At 44.0% G+C, this 27978-nt stretch overlaps 13 protein-coding genes across 13 annotated transcripts; 8 read left to right on the plus strand and 5 right to left on the minus strand.

Moving 5' to 3' along the window:
• Positions 1–26: 26 nt before the first annotated feature.
• Positions 27–3521, plus strand: EAE98_008110 (uncharacterized protein; the record flags this gene model as incomplete). Its single annotated transcript, XM_038955733.1, has 6 exons — positions 27–185; positions 298–420; positions 471–521; positions 574–1378; positions 1435–3233; positions 3336–3521. 6 exons carry the CDS (start codon positions 27–29, stop codon positions 3519–3521), a joined length of 3123 nt encoding a protein of 1040 aa, XP_038808027.1.
• A 980-nt stretch (positions 3522–4501) lies between these two features.
• EAE98_008111 (uncharacterized protein) lies at positions 4502–5209 on the minus strand (the record flags this gene model as incomplete). Its single annotated transcript, XM_038955734.1, has 2 exons — positions 4502–5055; positions 5116–5209. The coding sequence occupies 2 exons, from the start codon at positions 5207–5209 to the stop codon at positions 4502–4504; spliced, it is 648 nt and encodes a 215-aa protein (XP_038808028.1).
• Positions 5210–5405: 196 nt separating this feature from the next.
• Positions 5406–6376, plus strand: EAE98_008112 (uncharacterized protein). The gene is made up of 2 exons (XM_038955735.1): positions 5406–5606; positions 5662–6376. Exons 1-2 carry the CDS (start codon positions 5426–5428, stop codon positions 6135–6137), a joined length of 657 nt encoding a protein of 218 aa, XP_038808029.1. The 5' UTR covers positions 5406–5425; the 3' UTR covers positions 6138–6376.
• Positions 6377–6425: 49 nt separating this feature from the next.
• EAE98_008113 (uncharacterized protein) lies at positions 6426–7364 on the minus strand (the record flags this gene model as incomplete). The annotated part of the gene is made up of 1 exon (XM_038955736.1): positions 6426–7364. The coding sequence occupies one exon, from the start codon at positions 7362–7364 to the stop codon at positions 6426–6428; it is 939 nt and encodes a 312-aa protein (XP_038808030.1).
• Positions 7365–7564: 200 nt separating this feature from the next.
• EAE98_008114 (uncharacterized protein) lies at positions 7565–8523 on the plus strand (the record flags this gene model as incomplete). Its single annotated transcript, XM_038955737.1, has 5 exons — positions 7565–7637; positions 7696–7863; positions 7939–8042; positions 8117–8266; positions 8314–8523. 5 exons carry the CDS (start codon positions 7565–7567, stop codon positions 8458–8460), a joined length of 642 nt encoding a protein of 213 aa, XP_038808031.1. The 3' UTR covers positions 8461–8523.
• A 216-nt stretch (positions 8524–8739) lies between these two features.
• EAE98_008115 (uncharacterized protein) lies at positions 8740–9476 on the minus strand (the record flags this gene model as incomplete). Its single annotated transcript, XM_038955738.1, has 2 exons — positions 8740–9139; positions 9220–9476. The coding sequence occupies 2 exons, from the start codon at positions 9474–9476 to the stop codon at positions 8740–8742; spliced, it is 657 nt and encodes a 218-aa protein (XP_038808032.1).
• A 427-nt stretch (positions 9477–9903) lies between these two features.
• On the minus strand, positions 9904–12912 carry EAE98_008116 (uncharacterized protein; the record flags this gene model as incomplete). The annotated part of the gene is made up of 2 exons (XM_038955739.1): positions 9904–12758; positions 12810–12912. 2 exons carry the CDS (start codon positions 12910–12912, stop codon positions 9904–9906), a joined length of 2958 nt encoding a protein of 985 aa, XP_038808033.1.
• Positions 12913–13239: 327 nt separating this feature from the next.
• On the plus strand, positions 13240–14354 carry EAE98_008117 (uncharacterized protein). Its single transcript, XM_038955740.1, has 2 exons — positions 13240–13620; positions 13676–14354. Exons 1-2 carry the CDS (start codon positions 13377–13379, stop codon positions 14221–14223), a joined length of 792 nt encoding a protein of 263 aa, XP_038808034.1. The 5' UTR covers positions 13240–13376; the 3' UTR covers positions 14224–14354.
• A 23-nt stretch (positions 14355–14377) lies between these two features.
• EAE98_008118 (uncharacterized protein) lies at positions 14378–15676 on the plus strand. The gene is made up of 3 exons (XM_038955741.1): positions 14378–14727; positions 14892–14969; positions 15177–15676. The coding sequence occupies exons 1-3, from the start codon at positions 14635–14637 to the stop codon at positions 15255–15257; spliced, it is 252 nt and encodes an 83-aa protein (XP_038808035.1). The 5' UTR covers positions 14378–14634; the 3' UTR covers positions 15258–15676.
• A 272-nt stretch (positions 15677–15948) lies between these two features.
• Positions 15949–18157, minus strand: EAE98_008119 (uncharacterized protein; the record flags this gene model as incomplete). The annotated part of the gene is made up of 2 exons (XM_038955742.1): positions 15949–16833; positions 16889–18157. The coding sequence occupies 2 exons, from the start codon at positions 18155–18157 to the stop codon at positions 15949–15951; spliced, it is 2154 nt and encodes a 717-aa protein (XP_038808036.1).
• Positions 18158–18475: 318 nt separating this feature from the next.
• On the plus strand, positions 18476–19564 carry EAE98_008120 (uncharacterized protein; the record flags this gene model as incomplete). The annotated part of the gene is made up of 2 exons (XM_038955743.1): positions 18476–18747; positions 18809–19564. The coding sequence occupies 2 exons, from the start codon at positions 18476–18478 to the stop codon at positions 18918–18920; spliced, it is 384 nt and encodes a 127-aa protein (XP_038808037.1). The 3' UTR covers positions 18921–19564.
• An 837-nt stretch (positions 19565–20401) lies between these two features.
• Positions 20402–21720, plus strand: EAE98_008121 (uncharacterized protein; the record flags this gene model as incomplete). The annotated part of the gene is made up of 6 exons (XM_038955744.1): positions 20402–20554; positions 20604–20931; positions 20987–21196; positions 21253–21404; positions 21460–21637; positions 21686–21720. 6 exons carry the CDS (start codon positions 20402–20404, stop codon positions 21718–21720), a joined length of 1056 nt encoding a protein of 351 aa, XP_038808038.1.
• A 3305-nt stretch (positions 21721–25025) lies between these two features.
• Positions 25026–27967, plus strand: EAE98_008122 (uncharacterized protein; the record flags this gene model as incomplete). Its single annotated transcript, XM_038955745.1, has 5 exons — positions 25026–25340; positions 25387–25506; positions 25577–26575; positions 26632–27740; positions 27799–27967. 5 exons carry the CDS (start codon positions 25026–25028, stop codon positions 27965–27967), a joined length of 2712 nt encoding a protein of 903 aa, XP_038808039.1.
• Positions 27968–27978: the final 11 nt, after the last annotated feature.

A 27978-nucleotide genomic window follows, 5' to 3' on the forward strand; every position in this document is an offset into this window, starting at 1 on the left:
GGCTTTAAGACTGCAAGCAGTCTATCATGTACGTCTCACCCCAGATTCAAGCCGTTTCACCCTCTTCTGAAGACATAACCACTGAACTTTCCCTGCATAGGAAGTTTGGGAAGCAAATCCAAAAGAGGCAGCTCGAAGTGCCTGAGTATGCAGCTAGTTTCGTCAATTATAAGGCCTTGAAGAAGGTTCGTCTCAATCAATTCTTAATGTGAAGCGCAACCAGTAATAAGCTTCGAGCTTCTGGCACTTGCGGTAGTTTGATGAAAGAGTTCTTACCATTGACTAACACCACAATAGCTCATCAAGAAGCTCTCTGCTACTCCCATAATTCTTGCGCAAAATGAGCTTCACCGTTCGGCCCCGGTCCTTGATTCCCAGGCCGCGCTGCAAGCAAATAAGGCTACTTTCTTCTTTCAACTGGTATGTTGACCTCCTTTCTGCAATTACAAGCTGTACTGAATATCCAACAGGAGCGAGAACTAGAGAAAGTCAATGCCTTTTACCTCCAGAAGGAAGCTGAGGTATGTCATTCATCGAAAATGGGTCAAAGAACCATTTGCTTATTGAGAACAGCTTAAAATTCGGCTGAAGACTTTACTGGACAAGAAGAAGGTTCTTCAATCCCGCAGTCAAAATGCTTCAAGAAGATCTGCCAAATTCACCACTTTGGAAGAAGGCTTCCAGCAGTTTGGCAATGATTTGAATAAGCTGCAACAATTCGTCGAGATCAATGGCATGGCATTTTCTAAGATCTTGAAAAAATGGGACAAAACTTCCAAATCAAAAACGAAGGAGCTCTATCTTTCAAGAGCTGTTGAAGTACAACCATTTTTCGATGCAACTGCTATCAGCGAATTATCTGATCAGGCCACTACAAGCTTACAAGAGCTTGGAGCTTGGTCCGAAGGCGATAATGTTAACTTTGTAAGAAGTCAAGAACATATTGTTAGCAGTCAACATTTATTAGGCACTGATGAAGGTGATGCGGATACCTTATTATTGGAAGCTGTCATTTCCGGAAATCTTGATTCTTTGAAAGATCTTCTTCAACGTATGAATTCCGCAGCAGGCCCCAACGGTACTAGGGATCTGGCACTGATGGAAAGAATTACTCGAACATTCCTCGCAGCGATTAATGAAGGCCCCCAGCAATCATTACAATTGCTTTTGGATACTGGCTTGGTTGATGTACAGTCTGAAGATGATATAAATGAGCGCAACTGCCTCCATCAAGCTACGATTTACGGAAACTGTTTTGTGTTGACCGTTGGACTTTCTAAGGGAGTGACTATTAGCCGAACTGACGTATACGGGCGGGTACCATTGCATTATGCGTGTATGCATGGTCGGCTTGATATGATGGAGGAGTTGCTGAATGGTATGTTAGTCCCTGAAATGCCTCATTTTCGAATGCTGATGACCTTACTACTACAGCGGATCATTCTACCATTGATCTAATAGATCACGACAATTTCACGCCTCTTATACATGCAATCATTCATGGCCATATTGAATGTGCTCAGAGGTTACTTGCACGGTCTGCCAGAATTGATCCGGTATCCGAGGCAGATCATGTGCCTTTAAACCTGGCTTGCGAAAATGGCTCCATCGCAATCGTCGAGCTTCTGCTTAAACACGGCGCCAAAATTCTTCCAGATGCTGAAGGTCTATATCCCCAGCATCTTGTTGCACGATCTGGTCAGACACCGCAATTACTTCTTTTATTGAAGAGCTATGGTGCCGATCTCAATCAAATCGACAAACTTTACTCATGGACGCCACTCTTTCACGCAGCCAGTGAAGGAAATGTACCCTGTATGCAAACTTTACTGGATGTCGGAGTCGAGACTCATGTTCGTGACGAAAAGGATCTTTCCGCCATGTATTATGCGGCATGGGAAGGATATCTCGAATGTATGAGGCTCTTATCCTTGATTCCGCAGCCACCTACCGGTGGGAAGGCCATCGCAGTCCCAATTATTGGATCCACAATGGGAAGCAGTGCCCCTATGCCAATGAGCATTGATGCTGATGGTATCCCTGACTTGGAATTGCCACCTCCTATTATTCCATTGCGACGATACGGCCATAATTTCCTCGACACGAAAACCTTCATACAGATCAGCTTTGCGGAAGAGAATGGAGAGCAACCGATGATCTTTTTCCATGGCAGCAAATATCCTGCAGCGCGTCTTACTATTTCCTCCAAACTTTCGGACTTGATACCCAAAAACATTTTACTCCCATTCCAGGAAGATACCCGACTTGTTTCATTTCAAATTGATAATTTAGATTCTTTCGCCATCGATTTCGATGTTTTCCCCACATACGGTGCTAAAGTCATTGCAAAGACAGTCGCATTACCGAGCACATTTCGAGCACTAGAAAGCAGTTCCGGCCGTTGTTGCTTGCCACTATTTGATCCACGTTTAAGGGCTATTGGACAAATTACTTTTAATTTCCAAGTAATCAAACCATTTCAAGGAAAGCCACTGGAAATCACCGATTTTGAAACGTACTGGAAAGCTACGAGCCAATTCGATTCCAGGCCAAGTGCTTTCATCACCGGATCTAGTTTATCTGGAGATTATATACAACTTTTCGTTCAACATACTTGTGATGGAGTCCCAGTTCTTTGGCCACGCTGGAACATCACCTATAATGACATCGAATTTCCAGTCTGCCGCCTGACCTATACGCAATTTTTAAGTGCAGGATCAGCCCAAAGAAAATCAACTAGGGATTTATCTGCTTTACCTGGAATGCCTTTAGCGAACATTACCGAAATCCATGATATACTTGCAGCATCGACTGTATCACTGGAAGATGCGCTTTCTCTACTCCCAAAAGGTATGCATGCTAACTTACAAATCCTATATCCAACCTTGGAAGAAGAGAAAGTCATGCAGCTTAGCCCGACGGTAAACATCAATGCTTTTGGTGATGCCATTCTCAGAGTGGTTTTTGACCACGCAAGAACTCTCCGAGAACAATCCCCAGATGCAATGAGATCGATTGTTTTTAGCTCATACAACCATACTATCTGCACAACTCTAAATTGGAAACAACCTAATTACCCGGTTTTCTTATGCAACGATCTGGGTCTCGAAGGGGAACCGGGTCAGCAACTAGGAGTAGAAATTAGTGGAAGGAGAACTACTTCTATCAAAGAATCGGTTAGAGTTGCAAAGAACAATAATTTCATGGGCTTGATCTGCTGTTCCAGACTTTTGGTATGTCTTGTCTCCTGGAGAAATCCGCCTCACCTACAAAATCCCATCTCGTGTTTCTTTGCTTTTATTCACGGGAAGAATCATTAATTAACACAAAATTAGGATATGATACCAGCATTGATAGAAGCCATAAAATCGCAAGGACTTGTTTTGGTGATTGATAAATCCGCAGAACCAGTCGATGAAAAGAGATTATTTAGTGATCCGTTCCCACGTTTACCGGATGGGGTTGATGGGGTCCTGAAAGCAAACGGCGTGTTGAGATTTAATGAAAGTATTGATATGTAGGTGGCTGGGTAACGTAGCTTATGATGGGGTCACTGGGGGTTATGAGCGGGAGTAAGTTAGCTTTGATGGGAAGAATTGAATTGCAAAAATCGAAAGAAGGAAAAAAAACTGGAATATTGAGTCATAGTACTTCGTGGCAGCACTCGATTTCGTATATGCTTGTGGATGGATATATAGAAGAATAGTTATGGCTACAAATTCTAGCTATATACGATGTTTGTGGATAATCATTCTCTCATTCTCTCATAATCCACAACCCTAACTGTATTTATTATCTTTCCCTCATTCATCTTCTCATCCGGACTTTTCATCTCGCCTAAAAATCCCCTGTTAACCCTCGATTCATCTAGACCCAATCTGTACAATCCCATTCACGCGCCCTTCCCTCCCAAACTTCCCTCACTATAACACTTCTAGCCGAGAATCCTTCGAGAAAGCCACCAGAATCCGTATACCAAGCAAATAACTCGCTGTTCGCTTCCAAAAACTAGGAGTTACCCGAACTTCTCCTTTCCTTCTCGCTAGCAGCAAGCAGCTCAGCTCTGCAAGTGAAAGGCAGTAGAGCGCTTTATTCGCAGCGTTCTTCTGATATGCAATGTTGCATGAAAAATGGGTACGTGTGTTGTTAGAGAGGTACGTTTGTAGCTTCATTATGCGCTTCCCTCTGATCCATTGAACTTTGGGCCCTGAGCTTGTAGTTTACATGTTCGTGAGCTCGCCATTTTGTAGAAGAAATGAGATGGTTAGAGATATTGGGTGGAATGAGTTGATGGATGATGGGAGGCATTCAATTCTTGATACTGAAATCGACAATCTTTGAAGGATTCGCTTGGTATTTTGAGGAGATTGTTATCGCTGTACAGCTTGACATCTCAACCGAAATTCTGGTAGGCAGGAGAGAACAACAGTATCAAAATTTGAAGAGAAAAAAGGATAGAACATTGAATATTGAGAACAAAATCGGAGATTTGCAACACTCTTCAAGCTCCCTTGTATCCATATCTCAAACTCCCCAGCTCTTCTTCAGGGTTTACACTCCCCATTACGGTTTTCGCTAGGAGTACCACGGCGTATATCCCCAGGGGTAACCATTCGAACCCAGTCCACCATATGTTGGTTTCTGCTTCGGAGATTCTGGATTTAGATTGGTGCTTAGACTTGATAATTGTCCCAAGAATCCCCAGTATAAGACTGAGGACGAGATTGAGGATCGGGAGGTAGGTTTGGAGTGGTCCATCGTCGACGCTATTTGCTCCCAGCACTCCTATCTTCGACCGAGGGGAATCTTTAGATGGCTGGTTGATGTTATCGAGGAAAGAAATCGAAGTTTTCTCGGGAGGCAAAGAGTAAATGAGGAAAGCGGTAGATAGGAGCGAGGTAATGGAGAGGATGCTGAGGAGAGAGGTAGTTGGAGTGAAGAGGGTAAGGAGGTAGGGGATAATGCTTATTAGAGGGAGACAGAGAAGAAATCGCGTGTAGATGGTATTGTATTTTGTATGAAGCGTCGCAAGATGTTGAATTAGGTTGTCTTGTTCTAGAAAGAGAGAGGGTTAATTTTAATATGTTAAGAGACGAATCGCGGGGTCAAGCATACCTTCTTCGTCAAGAGCTTCGGGTAACGAGTCATCGGAGTCGTTATCTGTCGGATATCGAAATGTCTTGCGTAGACGAGAAGTAGTTTGCTCCATTTTTGCAGTAAGTTTAAATGCAAATTTGTTGTAGAAGATCTTGATCGAATATCAAACAAACTGTCGAGATAAAAGATGAAGCTGGAGCTGGAGCCTTGCACATGCTTAGCTGTCAGCCTCGCATTTGCGCCACACTAAACTTTTTAGCGGGTCAGTTCGAATCGCACGATTAATTCAAAGCTCCCCTCCATTTGCGAGCAATTGTGAACAACGTCAATGCCATACACCATACACAAAATGTTACCACGATTACTACGAAGCTCGAGGGTTTTGCCTAGGTTGAGAGTAAGCAACATAAACAATGCGAGAAATCTTGTCCAAAGGAGAACGCTAGTTGCAGCGCCAAAAGTTGGAGATGGTCCATTGATGGAGAGGAGAGGGGATCGAGAATTACCTGGTACCTTTGCATGAACAGAGTAACGACTAAGAAGAATACTGACAGAAAATCTCAGACATTCCTGAAAATGGCATGAAATGGGTCAGATCTATCCCCATATTCCTCGCCGTCCTAATCTCCAGTACTCTCGCCATTTTCAACTACCAAAAGTCCTCGTCTTCCGTTGTATCATCCACTCTCTACGCCCTGCGCACATCACCCAAAGCGCGTGAGTTCCTCGGCGACGAGATTTATTTTGCGCATAAGATGCCGTGGATCTGGGGAGAAATGAATCAATTGCATGGCAGGATTGATATTCAGTTTGAGGTTAAGGGAACGAAGAGGAGTGGAACAATGAAGTTTACGAGTCATAGAGCCACAAGACAGGGCATGTTTGAGACGACTGAGTGGAGTTTGGAGGGCGGGGAGGGGGAGGAAAAGGTTAAGATTGATCTTTTGGATGGTGCGGATCCGTTCAAGGGAATTGAGGATGTGGAGGAGAGGTCAGCGGAACCAGGCAGAGGAAGTTATGCGCCCACTTTGTCAGGATAGAGGTTGGGCTGTGGTTTGAGTGAAATTGAGAGATGAAAGAGATTTGAGAGAGTATAGGGATCTCGTAAATTGAGGGGAAAGAACTTTGGTTGGCTCCAGTCACTTATGAAGATGGCTATTAGTCATGCACCGAGCGCATGTATAAGCAAATCTGGATGTGTCAAGACGATGAGGATAGACTTAACAGTTGCAGGGAAAAGGGTATTGGGTTGGCGTTATAGGTTCAGGTCTGAAACGCCTGTATATGCCATGTATTCATACAAATATTACAATGTAAAAACATTCAACTCATGCCGCAGTAGCAGCTGTTTTCGCTGGTTCCTTAACTTCTTCCAACAAAGCGGGTATCGATGCTACCTTTGGCCATGGCTTCTTGATGGCATCTTGAATCTTCACCACACATCCATCTGGGCCCGCAATACATCCATTCAAAAGGACCAAACCCTTCTCAGCATCCACCTTCAACACCTTAACGTTCTGAATCGTAACCTGATGGTTTCCCATTCGCCCCGCCATCCTCTTTCCTGGGTGAACTCTCGAACCACTTCCCTGACTTGCACCTGCACTACCCATCGTCCTGTGATTCTTAGAGTTACCGTGACTAGCCGGTTGACCACTCCATCCCCATTTTTTCATTCCTCCTGCAAATCCCATTCCCCTACTATTCGCCCTCGCATCCACAAACTGTCCCTCTATGAACCATTCTGCTCCAATGCTCCTTCCAACATCTAGTAATCCACTCTCATTCTTCACACGAAACTCGGCCATATGCCTCTTAGGCGCAACCTGACTCTTTTCATAATGTCCCAATTCGGGCCTCGTAACATTGCTAGGGTGTTTCCAGCCAGCACCAACTTGTACCGCATAATAGCCGTTCTTTTCTCGGGTTTTGTGAGCAACGACTTGCACGCGATCGAGTTGCACAACGGTGCAGGGTGTGCGAACGCCGGTTTCGGGGTCGTAGAGGGCGGTCATGCCTTTTTTGATACCAAGGGCACCCGTACGTAATGGGAGAGTAAAGTCTTTGCGGGCGAGAGCAGCGGTGGAGGAGGCGGAGAGGATGGGCAATCCAGCAGATTGCTGGTTAAAGCGTTCGGGGTGGGAGCGAGGAGGGGCGGTTGTCCAGCCATATTTTACACCACGTTTGGTTATGAGAGGGAGGAGAGATTCGGGGAGGAGAAAGGAGGGCGGAATTTGCGCCCAGCTGGTGGGGAGTTTGGGTGCCATGTTGTTTGGATTGGGGTGGGAGCTTATTTGGAGATTTGGTTATGGATGGGGAGGGGAGAAAATCTTTATACGGAGACCGAAACGAGTCGGGAGTGCGGTCAATATCAGAATTCAAACACCGATAACTTCAACCTTGACATTAATTACCTAGTCCCTAGTTTAATAGCACAACTTTATGGAAAGATTTACAATATAACAAAATGGTGTATTATTACACCTCTAACACTGTTTCGCCATCGGCTTACATCTATGCTGGAAAAGATAAATTCGAAAGTAAGAAATAAATTCCATTTAACTGAGAGTCCAAAACACATGTTGACGCAACCCACAGATGAAGATCTCATCAAGCATGGATTAGAAGAAGATGTATGGTTTCACGTAGACAAGTTGTCGAGTGCGCATATTTATCTTCGAATGAATGAGGGAGACTCGTGGGAGACTATTCCGGAGGAATTACTGATGGATTGTGCTCAACTGACCAAAGCAAATTCTATTGAAGGTAGGTGGTACTGAGAGTTTGAGTAGGGAGAAGGAGAGTGTTATGAGTACATGTGAGTTGATGGTTTTGGGTTAGGAAATAAGAAGGATAATATTACAATCATCTACACACCATGGTCCAATTTGAAGAAAGATGGAAGTATGGCGGTGGGACAAGTTAGTTTCAAGAATCAGAAGACTGTGAGTACTTCATTCGGTCCTTTTTAAAATTCATATCTCAATTTATGATGTGATGTTGAGATTGGCGGTGTTAGGTTAAAAGAATTTTGGTTCCCGCCAGGGAGAACCCAATTGTCAATCGGTTGAACAAGACCAAGGTTGAAAAGTTCCCAGATTTGGCAATGGAGAAGGAAGAAAAAATGAAGGCTGCGAGAAAGAAGGATCAAGCTGCTTTATTGGAACGGGTACGTAGTGTGCATTCTGACATTCAAACATGCTAATCTGGGGATAGAGAAAACAAGAAGCGAGACAGGCTCAGGAGTATAAGGATAAAAAGTGGCAAAAGGATCATGCCTATGATGATTTATTCGTTCAGGATGATGATGAAGAGGCGAATAATCAAGATAGAGGTGAAGATTTCTTAGATGATTTCATGTAACTTGCTGTATTGGGTATCATTGGGCTTCTGAAACGATATGATAAAAGAGATACCATGGATCTCCTAGAAATACAACTCATGAAAAATGATGTTCGCATCTTCAATTGTCAAAAGCACTTTTTGTGACCCCATTCTCTGACCTCTAATATCTGTGTCCGTGGAGTTTTTCTGGTCCCGTTGTCTTCAGCTACTCTTCTTCCACTTTCTGGTTTTACCACGTACCGAACCTTCTACCAAGACGCGCACTCTCACCCAGCCAGAACACTATCGTGACATCCTTCACTGACCAATATTGCTACCCATCTGATTCAAACTTGTGCCCTTGACCTTATGATCGTTTGGATTTGCCGCAGCCTCATATATAATATTCGTAGGCGCCTTCCCCAATTGCATCCAATCGCCCTTGAAGCCCATGTAACAAATACGACTTATGTCCTCTCCGTGATTATCCTCCACAAACAGCGTCAGATTTTGTATTTTTCCGAACAAGGCCCTCTTGACCCCTATGTCCTGTATCTCAGATGTTTGACTTAGTTCGAATTCCTGCGTGGGCCGTAGCTCTGACGCGGTGCTGAAATCAATATCGTCGCGATTGATAAACACTTTAAGGGTCTTAGGTGCGGATTCAGAGTTTGACGTGCGGATCAGAATCGAGTGGAGTTTCACTTGGCCGGTAAACCTATTGTATTGGGATGTATATGTTAGCTACGATCGTGATGGAAGGTGATTTGGAGGGGTAAAATGGCGGGGTAAACAAACGGGATATGTATCAACAGTTGTTCATCAGCATCGCTCTCGAGCTCTGGTTGCTCATTCATTCGTTCATCCCATGTTTTCTTCACAATGGATTTTCCAGAACCAGGAGTGGCTTCATTCAGTGTGGTTATGTCGTCAAATTTGATGTGTTGGTAGAGTGAGTATTGAAGTGCGGGGGTGATATCATCAGAATGATCGTGACCTTCGTGAGAATGCCCGCCGTGACCGTGGTCATGCTCATCATGACAGTGACTAGACATGTTTATTACGTTTTTTAATGTTTGCTGAACTTTGAAAAATTAAAAGGATTTTGTGTCGGGTTCTGAGTTGGGCCGCGAAAAAGTTATTTCCTCTATTTGCTCACTGGCGGCAAAATCATTAAAGGGAAATTCACCAATCACTGGGTCCAAGTTTCTTAAAAATATCTTGTTGACGGGTAGTGACATGTAGTCGTTGAGAAGTTTACTATGGCTCTTCAGGTACTAAAACTAAATTGAAACATCCGTACTTGAGAGCTATATACAGATACTTTAACATAAACTACTTTAATCATCACACAAGTAATACAAGATAGATCCTTTGAACTGTGTCCAAATCTCACATTGCAGAATCCAAGCATCCTTGTACTAAAATTCGAGCCTAGTAAAAGTCACCGAAATAGTCCAAAAGCATACTCCAACTTCTAATCTAAAAACCTGCTGCCCTACGCTTCTTAGACTTTTTCTTTCCAGGAGTAGCGAGTACAGTCATGCGGCTACCGAAAGCTCCCTTACTCGGTTGAGTCATTGGTAAGTCATTAACAGGCTGTGAGCTGTAAGTGTTGTAACCAGCTGGTTGACTGCCAAATGGTTGAGCCATAGCTTGAGATGAAGATGCGGCTGCATTCGCACGATCTCGACTCAAGAACCTTTCTGCTCTTCGTTTACGCCGAGCGTTTTCTCGTCGACTACGGTAATCGTCATCCCCACTCTCTTCCGCAAGTGCGGCTCTCTGGACCTCCTCCCAGGAGTATTTGGCTGGGTCTGCGCCTGGGACAGATGGCCATTGGGATAATAGTGAGGCTCTTGCCGCACCAAATTCTATCTTCGGCTCGATACTAACAGCATACTGGCGAAGTCGCGAAATTGTAGGATCCTGAACGACTGCAGGGGCAGATATCACTGAAGGAGTGGGCGTGGGCAAGCTGAATTGGGGGTTCTCCATTGCTCGGGAATGAACCTGGGAACTAAAATATGGAGGTGAACTGGCCCTTGAGACTTCGTCAATATCCTTCGATATAAGTATTGAGGTTTCATCCTCAAAGGTTGGTGGAGGTCTCGGTTCGAATTGTTCATTTCGTAGCGAAATACCAACAGAGCTCAGCCATATTTCCATAGCGATCCTGCGTATTGATCTCGCTTTTTCCAAACGAACTGGCCCAAGAGTCTTGCGAGGGAGGTTTGTTACCCAGACATTGATTAGTTGATCATAAATTTGCAGTAGATTAGGACATGCATCATCGGGTGTTTGATCTTCAGAGAAAGTCATTCCGGGACAAGATATCAATTTTGAGATGCGAAATTTGGAAGATGATTCCTCTTCGCCCTCATCAAAGGTATTCATGAAATCCAGAAACTCAGTCACAGTTTTGGCTGCCTCGTCGAGGTCACCTGAAGGAGATGCATTATTCGATAGCTCGAGACAAGTTTTCAATGGCATGCTATCCATTTGCTTGCCATTTTGCATTTGAATTGATATATCTCGGAATGCCGTTTCCATGTCAGTGTTCGAATCACTGGACATTGGCTTGTTGAATATTCGTTGAAACACCGGTTGCATGTTGATTCTAAGAAGCAGATCTGTGGAAGCTTTATTTATTTTTGATGAAACCTGGTCATTTTGTGTTGTTAGGGAGTTCATCTGATCCACTAAGGCATCTTCGTCTTCCTCGTCAGGAACAATGAAGTCATCTGTAAGACGGCTAGCTGTCATGCGGATAGCATTATCCGCAATTTTGTGCATCGGCGCAAATAAGATGGGCCTTGAAGTCCATTTCCTTTGAGAATCGAGAATCTCAGATGCCCACAGGGAAGATACCAGCTCAAGATTTGGCGTGAGCATCCACGTCTGGTGAAATTTCACTCCTGTTTCCATGAAGTCTAATCCCATTCCCTCAGCGAAGTCTCTGGGTATCAGATAAGAGGCAGAACGTATAGAGATACTCTCGGCCTTGAGGGTCTTTTCCTCGCTTATCCCAGGGGACAGCCTAAATCCTCCCTCAAAAGTCCTTGGGCTTTTCCCATCCATAAAAAAAGTGTAGGAATTCAAACGTGAGTTTTCGCTAGATGAAATAAATACTGTCAAGTCCGTTCCATTTTCGTCCTTAGACATTGTCAATTTCATTGTCTCGTCGGTTGGAGTTCTGTAGTGGCGATGCGAGAGAATAATCTTGATTCCAGAATCCTTCTTCAGGCCATCCTCGCCAGTCGGTATGACTTTTAGCCAGAAAACCCGAGTCGTAGTCAAAACAAACAAGTGTGAAAGATCAACCATACTACGCTTGATGTCCAGTATCCAATCTTTCAGCAGTAAAGTATTAAATGAATAAGAGGTTAGCCGTGTTGGCTTAGATTTCGTATCAAAAATTGCAAGATGTTTTCTATTTGCGACTATCATAGTGCTTACGCTACCTGCCCAGAGGACCCGGTGCCAGTCGCCAACGTTTCCAGGTAATTTGTATGTCGGAATAGCAGGATCTTCGCCAAAATCGTCGTAAATATGCCCCTTCTTCCCTGGCACGATTTCAAAAGCTGAGCGTTTCTTTTGTCGACCTTCAATGTCCCAACTACTCCATTGACCAGCGCGGTCTACAATTGCAAACTGTCGAGCGTACCACGGGTTAAAATTGACATCCACATGTTCCTCTGATCCAGACTGCTGGCACGTTAAAGTTGCGACAGGATTGGGATCTAGACAGGATGGAGGATATGTAGCAATGTGCCCAGTGGGGGCTATGAAAGGTTTGGGGGTATTTCGAAATACAGGTCTGAAAATTGTCGTCATGGCTGCCTGTCTAACAGCGAACCAGGTACTAAGCTCATTGCCATCGTCGACAGAGGCAATCTGTAAAATCGTCCCCCCAGCACCAAACCAATGTCCTTGGTCCGTATTGGTAGCACTCATGTAAGATAGTCGGACCCCATTTTGCGACTCCCATCCAAGTTTCTCTGGGCGAGGTTTGACTAGTTTCAGAATATGGCCGGCCTCACCACATGGAATCGCTAGTATGAATGCGATTTTGGAACCAGAGGTACGATTGATATCCGCAGCACCTCCAATTGCCATCAATGTACTCGTCTTGAATCGATTCAGTGTCGCATCAAAGGTATCTTTGGACAAGGTTGTAGCAAGACTTCCCCCAGGAAATGTTTCGGGCCGCTTCTTTGCGAGCCATCTCTGTTGAGTTCGAGCAATCTTCGAGCCTACTTTTCCGTTTCCTGGTATATCCCGAATCGAGGGAGGAATGCATTGTGTGGATGGAAGGAGTTGCTGAAATCGATGAACTGCGCAAACGAGTGAGTAAGTGTTCAATTGGAACAAAGTCCCAAACATACCTCTGCTAGCATCTTGCGAAAAGGACCATTGCTCTTCATTAATATCGTAGGAGAATTCACCAAAATGACCATGTACCAGGTCGGTTGCCCTGTGGTCAGTCATTTGGTTTTCGCGGACTTCTGTTTGCACAATAAACCCTTCCAATCATCGTATTTTCGCAAACTTATGGAGAAGCGATTTTGAGAATCAAGAGTGAGGTGTGAAATGAATGAAGGGGTTAGATTTCTGTCATAAAAGTGAAAAGCAAAAAAAGGCTGGTCAGGTAAAAATTAAATGATAAATTATTCATTTTTTTCGAGACCGCGATTATGTCGGATTGGCTCCACCGCAAAATAGTGCCGGACCTTAAAATATTTGGTTTCCTTGCCAACCCGCTTATCGGAAATCAACATTTCGTTCCCATTTCTGGTTTTACATTTTTGCATTCCTTATCACCACCACACCCATACCTGTGAAATCGTACCTTGACACTCGATCAAACCCACGAAGTTTATTAGTGATCGTTATATCACTTCGACTCCCAAATCACAGTTCATATACCACAGCATTTTAATTATCACGATACAATGTCGACAATGTTCGAGCCTTCGCTGTCGACCAGCATGTCTAGCAGTATGATGCGACCACCTTTGTCTTCAGCCGATGCGCCGTCAATGGCAGATACACTTCCAAGTATTAATTTTGGCTTCGATGAATTGCGCGACAGGATGGCAAAGTTTACAGTCAAATTCGATGCCTTTATAGAGCAAGGAAGAAAGCGCGTGTTGGAAGAAAGAAACCAATTCCGCATGAATGTAACTGAACTAATTGGTACGAAAGAGAGTCATTTGCCCAATGCGCTGCGCATTCAGCTAATATGTATTAGAGGATCAACGTATGAAGAAGAGAGACATTGAAGTCTTGTCGTCGAAGAGTAGTACACATCAACAAACCCTCGCGAAAGAGGCCGCCGAAACCGCCGAAATGCAAGCAGCGATCGCATCACTGAGCGCTCAACGTGATGCCCAACTTGCAACACGTGAAGCATTGAAAGCCCAGATCGCCGAAACACAAAAGGCTATAAATGGACGACTTGCTGCGCAGAAATCCCATGCTCAATATATCGATAAACAAGCTCGATTTAACGTTCCAGAACTCGACTTCTGGATTTCGAATTTGGGACTTATGATTGAGGGAGCGGGGCAAAATGATCGGTTGAAGTTTATTTTCACGAATTTTGACGAGAATGATTATGATAGAGAGGCCTGGTTTGAGCTTGATACTTCGAAGAGGGACTACGATATTCCGTATTGCAAGCCAAAATTGGAAAAAGAGCAGATTGAAAGGGTGGTGGATAAGTTGAACGAAACCCGTGATTTGCGTGTATTGTTGAAGGGTATGAGAGAACTGTTTGTCGAAGCTGTAAAAAATTGAGGACGGAGAGTGTAGAGTTCGGGGAGGTATTGCAAAAGGTTGATATCTGGGGTGATCTAATGATAATGACTTTTTGATTTTGAATATTATTACTTTGTACTGATTTCGACGTTGCTCGAATTACATTCTTTCAGATGAGACTACTCCAGCAGTATTTGCGCCGCTTGATTTTAGAAACTATATCCTCCTAACATCTTGCACTAGACTTCCTCATAATTTAAGCTTTTACCCATAAATAAAGATAAGAAGTCTGATGTCGACATAATTCTACGTAATACACAAACAATTACGGTTTCATCCAGCCAAATACCTTCACCACCATACCCAAACCCAATTTTTCTTATCTCCAAACCCCCCGCCCAAAAATAAACAACAGACGCGACACCACGAACACAATTATACAAACCCAAAATGGCAGACACATCCCAAAAGCCCGATAAAGCTACCAGTGCGGCACAGGCTCGTCAGGTTATCGATGTTTTTCATGAGATTTCCACGCTACTTGTAGGTTCTTCTTTGGCACTCGGCGTTTCTTGTTGTGGGAGGGGGGAGGAAAGGGAGAGTAGAGGAACAGGACTACAAGAAAGAGACGGGATGGGGAATAGAAGGGATGAGGAAGATTAAGGGAAAGAGAATGGAGAGAGGGAAATTATACTAACGCGTAATAGAATGCAGAGCTCGATCGCGGAACCTTGAGTATTTGTATAAGTCTTATTGAGAATGGGATTAATCCCGAGGCGCTTGCTGTGAGTCTTTCTCTTATTGGCGGATTCTAGAGCTTCTTTTTGTGGGAATTGGGGTCCGGAGGTAGAGGGGGAGTGTACAAGGAAATGGATGGGTGATGGATGGAAGGGACACCAGAAGCAATATTCTGAGCGAAATGGTTGAGAACGATACAGTAAAACAGTATCACAAACCACGAGAAGAGAAGCTAACAAATATTCACGAAAAAGACAGTAGTCAGAGAACTCAAAAAAGACGCAGACGAAGTACGAAGACAGATTGCCGAGGGGGGTGTTCGCAATGGTGAATGAATGTGCAGTTATCAGGAAGGGGTTTGGGGCAGGGAGCTTATGCTATGGAATTTTCAACATGCTCTTCTTCTGTGTGCGTTTGATGGAAGGCGTTTGCGAGGGTATACCGAGGCGTTACGGGAGATGCAATGCATGAATCTGGGAGTTTGGTATATGGGCGCGGAGGATTTGTACAGTGGTTTAGGTATGGCAGTACTTGATTTCTCGACCAAGATGGTTTGATAGCCAGACTTGCAGCCACGATCCTCAATGATGAAGGCTAGACGAAAAGACCGTGGAAACTTCAGTAGATAGTGGTGATGCGATGAAGGTGTTTGAGTGCATGGTGAGACTAAAGTAATCTCAGGAAGCTGCAAGTTATAGGAGGTGAAGTGTAATCTAGACATTAATGGCAAATGGGCATCAAGACAAGCTTTGAAAATCCTAGAAATGGCCCTTGTTACACCACAAGCAATAGGAACGAGGATCATCAAAGAGCTGATCAAGGTAAACGATTGAGGAATCAATAATTTCACTACTCCATATAACTACAAGGTATACATATATCAACCTTCTTCCCTGCCTACCCATGCCCAGAAGAATATCCAGTACGCCTTCCAACCCTCCCTCCAAAATCTTGTCATACAATGCTGTAGCGCTAAAATAAAGGCCCAAAAATGCAAGTTTTTTTCATTACCAATCCATGCAAGTGTCAACGGTGTCCAAAAATGGCAAAAGGTTCCTCTTCACCGTCGTCGTCTTCGTCATCATCATTTCCAGATTCCGAGTCACTGGAATCATCTTCATATTCAATATCATCATCATCTTGTGCATCTGCGTTTTGTGTCGCTGGTAACAACCTACCGCTTCGTGGTTCGTCTCTTCCCCAGAAATCTAAATCATCTTCATCTCCAGAGCCATCACTTTCGCCCCCAGCCGCTGATTCGTTATTGAACAAGTGTATTCCTCGAGCAGGCGATACTGATCTTCCTAGCCGGGACGGTACGGGACATGGAGAAAATCGACCGGATTCTGCTTGTGATGAAGAGGAGGGTATATGAGAAGAATGTCTGCGGTTCCTAGGAGCACCGGGTATCAAATGTGTAGATGAAGACATTTGTTGTTCCTGGCCTGTTGACATGTCGTTCTGTCCATCCCCTGCTCCTGTGACCGAAGTCTCGACATCGGGGTCACTCAAGATTGACAATTGAGCTGTATTATATGAATCACAAATGGCACATTTTAGTCCCAACCAGTGGTATTTCACCGCACTTTTAGCATAACAATCGTTGCACGAAACCATCGCCAAAGTATTTTGAAATTGAGGCGGCATGGGTTGGTTGTCAATGGCTCGATCGAGATTCCGAAATTGTGTTTCCATACCAACGACACTCTTGCTACATATCGGGCACTTGTACGAAGTTTGCATGTGCTCGATGTAACAAGCTGAGTGAATGCTGTGACCACATATCATGAACACAACGGGTTTTGGTGATGTGAACATGTACTCTCCACAAATAGGACAATCGCAATCAGATACCCTTTCAATGCATTTGTGGTCATCCATAAGTGACATAGACATGCATACGCCGCAGGTCTGATGATACTGTGAGCAGAATGTAAATTGATCGTTTGGCAAGGGTAGACTTTACCTTGCAATGAAAGAAATCTTTGCCCAGACCACGACCCTTTCTGCATATTCCACAATCATTGCAATGATAGATGCTTTTATTGGAGTCATTGTCCCACAACTTACACACCCCACAATAATACCAAGCAGTCCTCTCTCCACATTCAACACAAAATTCCCCGGCCCGCTGAGCACAACCACAGATCATACATAGCATATTTTTAGTATCATGGCGAATTAAGATATGGTCTTCGACCTCGTCATGACACAGCCGGCATGTATACCATCGATCGCACGTAGAGCACTGTAGCTTCACATTCCTCTTGTAATGCTTGCATCCGAGCTTGGGCGTAGAATCTTCCGTATTCTCAGATTCTTCGCTTCCATCGTCAACCTCAGGAGGATCAAGAGGTGCATAAGTCTTCATCAAGTCATCCGGAGACAGGCGGAAAGTATGAATTTCAGTTGCCGGTGCTTGGTCCAAAGTACCATTCATTTGCCAGATAAAAGAGCTCAATGAGTTTGGAGTCGCAGGTCTTTCCTGGCTGATCATTTTGTCCGCGGCCGTGGTTGGTACAAGATTCTTCGCATTAAATATTTCATGAGCTTCAGTGTAACTTTGAGTCAAAAGTTGATGCATCAATAATGCTTTTCGTTCTGTAGGAATGTCCATAGCTTGTATATATATGATGCGTTGTCGAAGAGGACCCATGCCATCATCCGCAGGAAGAGCAGTACTTCCTGTATCAAGTCCCATTGAAGCTGGAGTGGAATTTTGACTTGAGTCTTGAGATGAACCTTCGACAGAACTCATAGGGAAATTGACGGCGTTGAGAGCGGCACTGCTAGATGATCCTTCTGTGATGTTGCCCTGAGTCAGGGATGCTAGTCTGGAAGAAGCGTTATCAGTCATGTTGTTATCAACTGGACTTGTATTCGAATATGAATGAGAGGTTGCCAACGCATCAGTATCGTCATGGTTGGCATCATGTCGAAGGGTCTCAATATCGCCCGACGAACTTCCTTCATGGGTTGAAATTTGATTCGGAGAACTCCCAGTTATGCCACCGACGCCTACAAACTCTCTCGTATCCGGCAGATTCATAGTTGGCTCCATTGCCGTCGCATCTTCTATGACGGTCTCGTCAATCTCATTATTGCTGCTTCCTGGGACGAGATGCGTGTTTAATGTATCATTCGAGTCGTGGGCACGAACAGGATCGGATCGTGAAAACCGTCTGGCCTGTCTCAGAACTGGATTAATCAAAAACTCGGAAACAAGAGAGGTCATTTAGTGACATTCGCTGGTCGTATGAAACTATTTTGTAATTTTGTTTATAGCGAGTTCGGAAAGTCAAGAATAAGTCAATATTTAATGTCCAAATTTGGATAGAATCAGATTATCAGATTGTCTAGTCTAACTTTGGGGGCAAGGCCGATGACGCGCTACTCGGAACCATCCGAAACATGCCCCGTAAGATTCTCACATGCGATCGGAGTTTCAGATGTACCGGTATCAATTTATTTTATTGTGAATTGTGAATTGCGCCAAACAAAAGACAAAAGCCAAAAGCCAAACCGCCTGCGCAAAAAGATCATTCCAACGATTATGTCACCTACACAGAAGAATTATATATACGCCTATCGAGGTCTCTACCGAGCTCTGTTACATGCTGTACAATATGCGAAGCCAGCACGATACCTGGGAAGAAATATGCTGAGGGACGAGTTTCGCAAGGGAAATCCGAAAACTTTTGATCAAGGACGAATCGACAATACTATCAAATTTCTGAACCTTGCGGCGAAAGAAACTGGCCTTGAGCACAAATTGGTCAAGAATCTATTGAGGGTAAAGTACGAGCGTGGGATTCAATGGAAAGCGTAAATATTCCTTCAATGTATAGATACGGATATCGATCTTGCAATTCTGATCCTCTTGCAGGCAACTCAAGGAAAGACACCCCATGCAGATACATTTAAGGAAAAATAGCATGGCACATTACGACAAAACTATCGAAATGCTTAACGAAAGTATGGGACTGTGTTTACGTTAAGGGCATCACAAGTACCAGAGAGAAAAGCAATTTATCGACTTTATGACTCCACGCTTAACATCATCCTAAAGCAGTTTCTAGAACGAATCCCTTTGCGGAATACAGTACGTTTAGCCAAAGTCTAAATCTCAATGCCGCTCAGCAAGTAGAGGCTGGTGGATGGTTGCCATAATGGATACCTCAACACTCGATAACCAAGAGCTATAAATGATATTGGGAGTGTCGACAGTATAATCAGCGCATGGCTCAGTCGGTCGTATGGTAGACGACGGCCATACCATGACTGCCTGATGTCACCGATGGTTGGGGGATTGTACTTGGAGATCAAGTCCGCAAGCTATATTTAAGGAGTGTTGGCAAGGGCTTACTTACAGCCTCACAGACTTATCTTATAGCGATAGTGTAGGACGAATGATATTGATGAGATCATTTCAGATGACTATCATGAATAGCCTGGTGGTATCCGAGGTTAAGTACTCGATGCCGCCCTATTTCAGCCGATAGCTACCGAAGTGCTGTGTTTAACCATAACCATGACTCTAATAATATGATGAATACTTCCAATTGTTCATACCTACTCTTCTTAGAGTGGCTGGTGTATGTCCCCCTGTCGTCAACGTCTCTGCACGCCCATGAACGCCCAGGTGGTGGACTTTGTCTCTCGTGTGTCCTTCCCCTTATCGAAAGGTAATGGTATCACTGCGGGGCTTATCCAAATCCAATGATCCCAATCTAAACTGGCCTTGCTGCAATGCATCATTACATTCTTGTTCCCTTTTCCTTTGAATTACATGATACGTCAAGTCAAGTGGGGGTTGATTCTTTGTTCGAAAGCAAACGCCCATCGTGATAGATTTCCTCTTTGGATATAGTTACCTCCCTAGGTAGTATTGGAGAAGTAAGTACTCAAATACTTAAGTGGTAGGTGATTTTGTTCAAAAGCTCATCGTGCTCATGAAGAGGACTACCGGTACCTAGATACTCCGTATCGTACGTAGATTGTATGGTATTGTACGGACAAGCTGCACAAAGTGGAGACCGCTTTTAGCGAATTAGTTCCAAAAACATGAGATCTGGTGGTAAACTGACATTGACTTCTCCAATGAAGAAATGATTTGCGTCAAATCCAAACCAACTTCCAAGCCTACGTAACTGGAACGAAAGTCCTTGAGTATCGATTCCTAAGCCAAATCATTGTGACGCCTCTGGTTGGCTCTCATCCTCCTTTCGCACTACCCGTATCTCGATTCTCCATATATTATATATCTCTCAACCCCGCCTTCTCGCAATAATTCACTTTCCCCAGACTATCCATCTTCTTTCGGCTGCCACATTTTGCAGGTGAATTCTTCCGCTCGATTTTATAATCGACAGAAGACTCATGGACGATCATTGGCATTCGCCCTTATCGCGATCGCGTTGAGGACTCTGGTCGATTGACCACTGTCTTCCAGCGCTCGCTACGAACAATACCTTCCATTATGCCTGTTAAGCCTGGTCAACATGATATGATCAACCAACAACAACTGCTACTTCTTCATCAAGAAAGATCGAAGGCACAGAAGAAATGGCTGAAACAATATCGAACAGAAGTTGCTGCGTCTGTCAGCAGCATCTGTTCTACCTTCTGCGCAGTAAGTCTCTCCGTGCCATGTGTTCAATGCAACCGCTAATTGCTTGTAGTTTCCATTGGACTCAGTAAAAACGCGAATGCAGACATACAAATATAACAACTTTACGGATTGTGTCCGACGGACATATCAAACGGAAAAACTACGAGGATTCTTTCGTGGTGTTGCGGCACCTTTAGCTTCAGTAACTCTGGTCCGAACAATATCTTTCTCGGTCTATCAGCGTTCAAAGTACACATACGCAGCTTGGTTCAAGAGAAATTTTGACTTTGATCCATTGGTGCACATCAATACATTTGGAACATATCCTACCTTTTCAACTATTGCCTGTTTCGGAGCTGCTGGCGCCACAGCTGGATCGTTTATAACGCTTGTAGCTTGTGGGTGGATCGATTAAGTTGATTACTGTTTTTTTACATTTCTAACAATATTTAGGTCCCTTCGAGTTGACGAAGCTTAGTGCTCAAGTATCAGTGTTGATGGCTACTAAACGGCAAACGAGCCTTTCTGATCCTGTGAGAAATTCTGCTATACAGAATGCGACTGCAGCAAGCTATAAAGACAAGGGAACATTTAAAACCGCTATGAACATTGTGAAGAATCGTGGGGTGTCAGGCCTTTATTCTGGATTTAACCTTCACCTTCGTGAGACAATTCTCCAATCCAAGATTGCTGGCACAGACTAATCTCGTCGTATACAGTTCGGGATACACTAGGAACTGCTATTTACTTTATGACTTACGAAAGTTGTAAGCAACTCTTGACAACTTATACAGGGTCGAAAGGCTCAACGAGTCCCTTTGCTGTCGTTGTCGCTGGCGGGTTCTGCGGCGTCGCGAGCTGGGCATTGATCGTGCGTGAAAGAAACATATCCGTGTGAAGTCAGCCAAGCAACTAACGATGAATAGTACCCAATCGACTCTGCTAAAAGCATTTATCAGCGAAATTGCCTGACTTGCTGCAAAGGCGAGACCGTTCAAAAGGCACCAAAAATTAGATTTTTCGACAAGAAAATGTACCGAGGCTTGGGTGTGTCCATGGGCAGATCGTGCGTTGTAAATTCAATTTTTTTCTCAGTATTTGAATGTAAGTAAATTCAATCGACTCAATACCTACATGACTAACAAGGTATAGTCATCAAGAAAAATGTAAATGCAATTCCAGATTGATGGAGTATCTGGAGATGGAGGTATAGTCTTTTGTAAATATCCTCTTTTTGTATGGCAATTTGGCGATGCACAAGCATTAAGGAAATGGAGTTTTCAGGGAGCATAAAGGCTAAGGTCAAGTCTGCATGGAATAAGGAGAATTATCTGAAGTTCAAGTTTGATATGAAGGCACTCGAAACGAGCAAGGTTTGCTAAATAAATGGATGGCAATAGTAGGAGATTGAATGAAGGTTATGCATTCGCTGAGTCTTAGATTGGTAGTTAATAATGAATATAAGGAATTTGACTTGAAACTGTAGATGTACGTAGTTAAATGGAAAGAAGTGTAAATTCAAACCACTCACAGCTGCAGTTAATCTCTTTGGGTGGGGTCGACCTTTGTGTAAGGAGTCATCTGAATTCTCTATCATTTAAATCGATTTCTCCGTCCTTCTTTCCCCTATTTCGCTTTCGCTTGTCGGATGCATGTGCTGTATGTATAGTAACGGGCATTGTGGGAGGGGTCAGAAGATGGACTGGTGAGCCTGGTGAGCCTGTTGATGTCCATTTACGCATTTGTACCTCCGTGGTGTGCACAAAGACACTCAGTATTGGTAAGAGATAGAAGGGACTCGATGGAGAGAGTTCCAGGTGCTCGATGGTTTCGATGGAATTTTTATCTTGTGTGTTATCCAATGCGTTTGTGGTATTTCCATTAAGTTGTCCCTTGGGATCATGGTCTACCTTTTGTGAAGCGGTCGGATGGCTTTTCATGCTTTTCTAGGGCGATGTATAGATACTTTAAGAGAGAGAGATACGGGGGTTCTGGTTAGATATGAAGTGGGAGCTCAAATCAATAATTACTGTCTCCCCGCTGCCGATACATTCTTGACATTCTGCGGCTGTTTTGTGGTTTTGTGGTTTTGTGGGCTGAATGTCTTGTTATTTGGTAGGTCCAGATGTTGAGTGTTGGAAGGGATTACAGATAGTGGTTTAGGGTTATAGGAGAATCGGGTGAGTTTCACGATAATGGTATGGATGTACATTTGAAAGGCGGCCGCGAATCCGGACTGCTTTGTGCATTTCTTCTATTTCATGGATTGTGGATAGTGCAGAAGATAGATTGTTGCTGAATGGGAAGTGTGTATATATTGGTGAGAACTGGGGAGGGGGGGGGGGGAGGGGGGGGGGGAGAATGGGATGGATATACTGAAGATATGCTGTTGAGTATGTGGAGTTTAAAACTACGCCACAGTAGCAAGAGTTTACGCCGCATATTTCCATGGCAGGAACTGTATATGTCCAGATACCAGAAGGAAGTCCGTCCAATGCTGCATCATCTTGGCCCATAGAAGGGCTATGAAATTGCGGACGAGGTATTTTCCGTTACGAAAATGGAACCCATGGCGATTTTGCCCGTCTTGCGGGGTTTCTAGCGAGCGATTGTATCTATAATAGACATTGCAAGTGAGTCTCAAGAAGGAATTTCCAATTTTCAAAGTCTTCTATCAAGAATTCTCTTATACGACAGTGCCCTATCCTACGAAGTTGCCTTCATATTCTACAGCGAGAGTGGGTATCTGTTCGCGGTTGATTGTTCATGAAACATGATTGTTGAAAATTGAAGAACATTGGGTCAAAAAATCATGCCTTAATTTCTCTGGAACTAGTTGTGTTTGTCCCTTCGCATGCATCAAAAACCTATGATGGGAACACGTAGCATTCAATGACGGATTAAAGCAATTCAATTTAGATCTGCCTTTCCCTCAAGGCACGATTTGTACCGCTCACCTGAATCAATGACAGAAGATCCAGTTGAAATAGTAAACTTTGTGGTTGAAGCTTTCTTTCAATTCGTCAGGGATACTCATCAAGCTACTAGACAGTTAATGATTAAGATATCTCTACATAAGTATTTCTTGCCATGTTCCTATTGTACCCTGGTGCGTTCATTTTGATATGGATCTTTCAAATATAATGGAGAAACTCCGCGTGTGAAATGGTGATCTTGAGATCTTACAGGAAGGGTTTATTACTGAGCACGAGTTCCATGAAGCAAAGCTTGGAATGAGAGATTGTGGCAGAGAAAGATGTTGAAACCAAAGTAATAATAAAGAATTCTTTCGCCGAATGTGATCTGACGCAATTTGATCTGGAGAGAGACTCCACCACAGGCTTACCGTTAGTTACAGACTCCTTCCTTCTGAGCCGTTGAGCCTCGCCAAATGTTGTTTGAACAAAGCTTATCACAAGCACATAGCTTTGCCTTTCGGAGCGGCTGATGCTCCAGTTGCAGCCACTGACTCTATTTCGCTGCTGCCTGGTGCAGTAACAAGAGCAGATGGCTGTTGTCCTACTTGCATTGTACTAGAACAATTCTCTCTTCCAAAACATAAACGATATTTTACACAAATAGAACATCACCCCGCAAATCGGCACACCCATTGTTGTCTGGATTCTAACAATGTTCTGAGAGATAATGCATAGCAAGCCTCGAATCCACACTCGTGAAGAGGCTGAATTTAGAATACATGAGTACTGTTTTGGGCACTTCCCATAAGTACCTATGCTTTGGTCAGCATATCTGTGACCTTACACATGCAAGTTACATACGAACTCTTGTAGTTTCTTCCATGTTGAGTAAGAGCTTCAGCGAGAATTTTATATTACGACGTGATTTGAAGTAACTCAAATATGACCGGTCTTCACTTTTAGTAATAAGTATTCAAGGAGAAGAACATTCATTACCGCCGAATGCTGACTGAAATGCTGTGTTGGTCTATTATATTAACATTTCAAGTAAATACTCTGCCATGATAATATCAAGACAATTCCATCAATATATTCACTTATAGACTCATACAAATATACGGTCTCAACGTGATCCATACATACAGCAGAAGTAAAATAATCGATGTAATTGTCGTGTCAAATCAACCTCAATTGCCCCGCGGCAAAATTCTGCGGGACCTGCCATTCGCTTCACACGCGCGCTAAGATTGCGATTACCTACTGTACGCTGCCCACCCCGAGGACCGTTTGCTCTTTCTCCAAAGTTTGCGACACATAAGACTTTCATTCTTCCATCTCAATCATTTTCATTGAAAACAACACGCAAACAACCTTTCCCATTTTCTAACACCAGAACACTGGATATATTGTTAGGACGTATCGTGATTCTCTATTTTCTTATCAGCCTAGCATAAGCTGCTGATTTCACTTTGAGAGAGTTGTTATCGTGCCTGTTTATCAGCGCTTTTGCGCACTAATCTCTTTCTTTCAATAGGTCATAAGATTCTTATGGTAAGTCGAGGATAGTACTCGATATGGTGGGTAAAAGAAGAAAAGCCCTCCTGGCAAAAGGAGTCCTCAAGAATCCGAAAGCGGAAGCTGCCCGAGAAGCTTCAAAGGCCAAAAAGGCTCAAAAGAGTCTATCGGCTCGAGCTGGTAAGGAAGACCGCCGTGCTAAAAAACTGGAACGTCGGAAGAAAGAGAAGAAATCATATACTGCACAAGATTGGGCAGAGCCTGCCCCAGATCATTTGATTGCCAAGTTAGATCTTCCCAAGCATAGTTCTAAGTATCAATCGTATTTCGAATTTGCGGAGAATACAGAAAAGAAGAAGAAGTTGGAGTTTCAGGTATTTAGTTTTGCAATGTTTTTTTACCATGTTGACTTACGATCAGGTCACAAATGATCCCCATCCTCCACCAGGATTCACCTATGTCCCTATTGGAGATCCGACTTTGACGAATGCTTGCAAAGAATTATCGCGAGAACAAAATGCTATGATCTTTATTGTTTCGGTAAGATTGACCGACAGGCCTGTTTGTGTTGAACGCAAGGCTACACCTACTGACTCCATATCTTTTACAGCGCTCGAAAGAAGACAACTCGAAAATTTCCGAGCATGTATTTCGAACTGGATATCATTTCCGAGAAGTCATCGTGGACGAAGCGCGCAAAGCTGTCGGCGACACCGTTATTTCGAACACGACCCATGGATTGATTGAGCCAATACCAGAATCCCAAGACGAGATAAACAAACAAGCGGACGCTGCAATACGCGATCTTTTTCCAAGAATCCCTAATACTGATCGACAGAGGATTATAGAGCATGCTTTCCAGAAAGGTGTCAAATTTCATGGAGAACCTACGGTAGGCCTACAAGCCGACCTTCCCTTGGCACGTCGAGTTCAGCTCGCTGTTCTTGCTCACATCCGTCATACACACACTAGATATGACAAGCTACTCAAGGAAACCAGTTGGATAAATGCACGAAAGGTAGTTGAGCCTGTGTGTTTAGATGTCCTTGTCAAATGGCGAGGAGACGAGGAAACTGGGCGTGATCAAATGGATGAGATCTTACGAGAAGTTGTCATTATTACTGATTCCGACGATGAAGATGACGAATCTGATGAAGACGATGATTCAGATGAATCCTCGGAAGAGGGAGAGACATCCATCGGCTCTGCTGCTCTGGCCCTTCAAGATGGTCCACAGAGGCGGCAACCTTTGATGGCTGAGCAAGATTCCTACGCGAATGTTGCTGGCCCCTCGGACTCTATTTCTTCTCATACACGATCTAGAGCAAGGCAAAATGAAGGACTCAGAAAACCCCAGCCTCGCTTCAAGCGATACCAAGCTGCATGGGATGAGGCTGTCAATCGAGGTCAAAATAACGTTCTTGAATCTAACGGGCGAAGTATACAAGGATATGAGGCAAGTATGAGACCCACCCAACCTAATGATGCACCAAAATACCAAGAGATGCCTCGAAGACAAGCACCTATCGCTGCATCACGTCCTCATACGGAGTTGGAGTATATCTATCGTGACACAGAACCTCGGCATAGTGTTCCGCCTGAACAACAAGTAGGTCCAGTTTGGAGGAGAGAGGTAGAAGAAAGCTTCATGACTAATATTTACAGATTCACCATTACTACCAACAGGAGCGGGCACCTTCAAGGACGTTGCTTCGCAGGAATGAGGTAACAGTTAGACCCCTGCATGACCGCCCAGCTTTTCAACCTCCACAGTTTGATACTGCCCCACAAGTGAGCAGAGTGCCAAGATCCCAAGGAGTTGTCAGAGCTTCCCCAAATAGGTCTGGATTCCAAGACTTGCTTGCTTTATCCATTGAAACCCAAAATGATAGTATAAATGTTTCACCTCGTTTGGATCGAGGTACTGTTCGCGACTTGGGTCACCATCAAGAGTCGTATCCAAGACACGTGGTTGAAGGGAGTAGATTGACACCTAGGCCCCGAGAAGTCATTCTCATTGATGATGATGATGACAATGATGATAGCCCATACTCTAAGCGCCGTCGTGTGATTGAAGATGATCATGGGCGATTCAGGCCTTATCCTTCCAGGGTGCAGAATGTCCAAATCGCCCCAAATTTCTCTTACGGGGATGCAGACAGGCGTTCCGTTGCATTACCCAGATACACTGAAGGTTTGTCACAACACTTGCCATTAGCATCTTCACGACCTATACTTTCAGAACGAGTGCCTATTTATGATGCGCCTGATTCCAGACCATATGAGATGCATTCAAGTCTATCCAGGCGAGAAGATGAGAGGCTCTCTTACCAGCAACCTGTATCTTACTCGAGACGAGAGATTGCTGCGCGACGTCCTTATTTGACCAATTCTGATGAGACTTACAATCCTCAGCGAGTGGCTAATGATAGTATGAGAGTCGCTAATCGTGATCAATTTGTACGACGAGAACAAGTTGAACCTGGTCAGAGGTATTATCTTCAAAGACCAGCGTCACCTGATATGCATGACCCCAGAAGAATTTCTCATCCTCAAATTGTGGATGGTCCTGCAGACCAAGCTTTCATTCAGCGTTTCTCTCAATCTGGACTTGAATCCCCCCTTTCTCGGCCACAAGATGGTCCTGTTTCTTATCAGAGATTTGCTCCGAACATTCATCGTCAAGGCGAGTCGCTAGATCAAGCAGCTAGGTCATTCACAGTCATGCGTCCTGTTCAATCAAGATCTCCCGTACGATATTTAGATAGGGTAGAGTGAGTGGGCTCGAGTAACCAAGAGTGACGTAGGAGTTGCTAACTTTCTTTACCTTAGAAGATCTGGTGATAGATCTGGTCCACCAGTATACTACGAGAGACGTGATCCGTATACTATTGAGCGACATATCTCGAATACCATGCGTGTTTCGGTGCCGCCAGACCCTCATTACCAGACAAATCCTCGGGTTATGCACCCTGGGCGTCAAGTAATTGTGTTGGATTAGTTTTGGGGTAA

The sequence above is a fragment of the Botrytis deweyae genome (genome assembly GCF_014898535.1).
Source record: "Botrytis deweyae strain B1 chromosome Unknown BDEW_020, whole genome shotgun sequence".
Taxonomy (NCBI): Eukaryota; Fungi; Ascomycota; class Leotiomycetes; order Helotiales; family Sclerotiniaceae; genus Botrytis; species Botrytis deweyae.

Bases quoted from the DNA above. Each gene is read 5' to 3' on its own strand.
- EAE98_008112 (XM_038955735.1), top strand. From the start codon at position 5,426: ATGCCATACACCATACACAAAATGTTACCACGATTACTACGAAGCTCG. The intron at 5,607-5,661 runs GTACCTTTGCAT...AGAAAATCTCAG, and splicing joins AGGGGATCGAGAATTACCTG to ACATTCCTGAAAATGGCATG.
- EAE98_008117 (XM_038955740.1), top strand. From the start codon at position 13,377: ATGTCGACAATGTTCGAGCCTTCGCTGTCGACCAGCATGTCTAGCAGT. The intron at 13,621-13,675 runs GTACGAAAGAGA...AATATGTATTAG, and splicing joins GAATGTAACTGAACTAATTG to AGGATCAACGTATGAAGAAG.
- EAE98_008118 (XM_038955741.1), top strand. From the start codon at position 14,635: ATGGCAGACACATCCCAAAAGCCCGATAAAGCTACCAGTGCGGCACAG. The intron at 14,728-14,891 runs GTAGGTTCTTCT...AACGCGTAATAG, and splicing joins ATGAGATTTCCACGCTACTT to AATGCAGAGCTCGATCGCGG. The intron at 14,970-15,176 runs GTGAGTCTTTCT...TTCACGAAAAAG, and splicing joins TTAATCCCGAGGCGCTTGCT to ACAGTAGTCAGAGAACTCAA.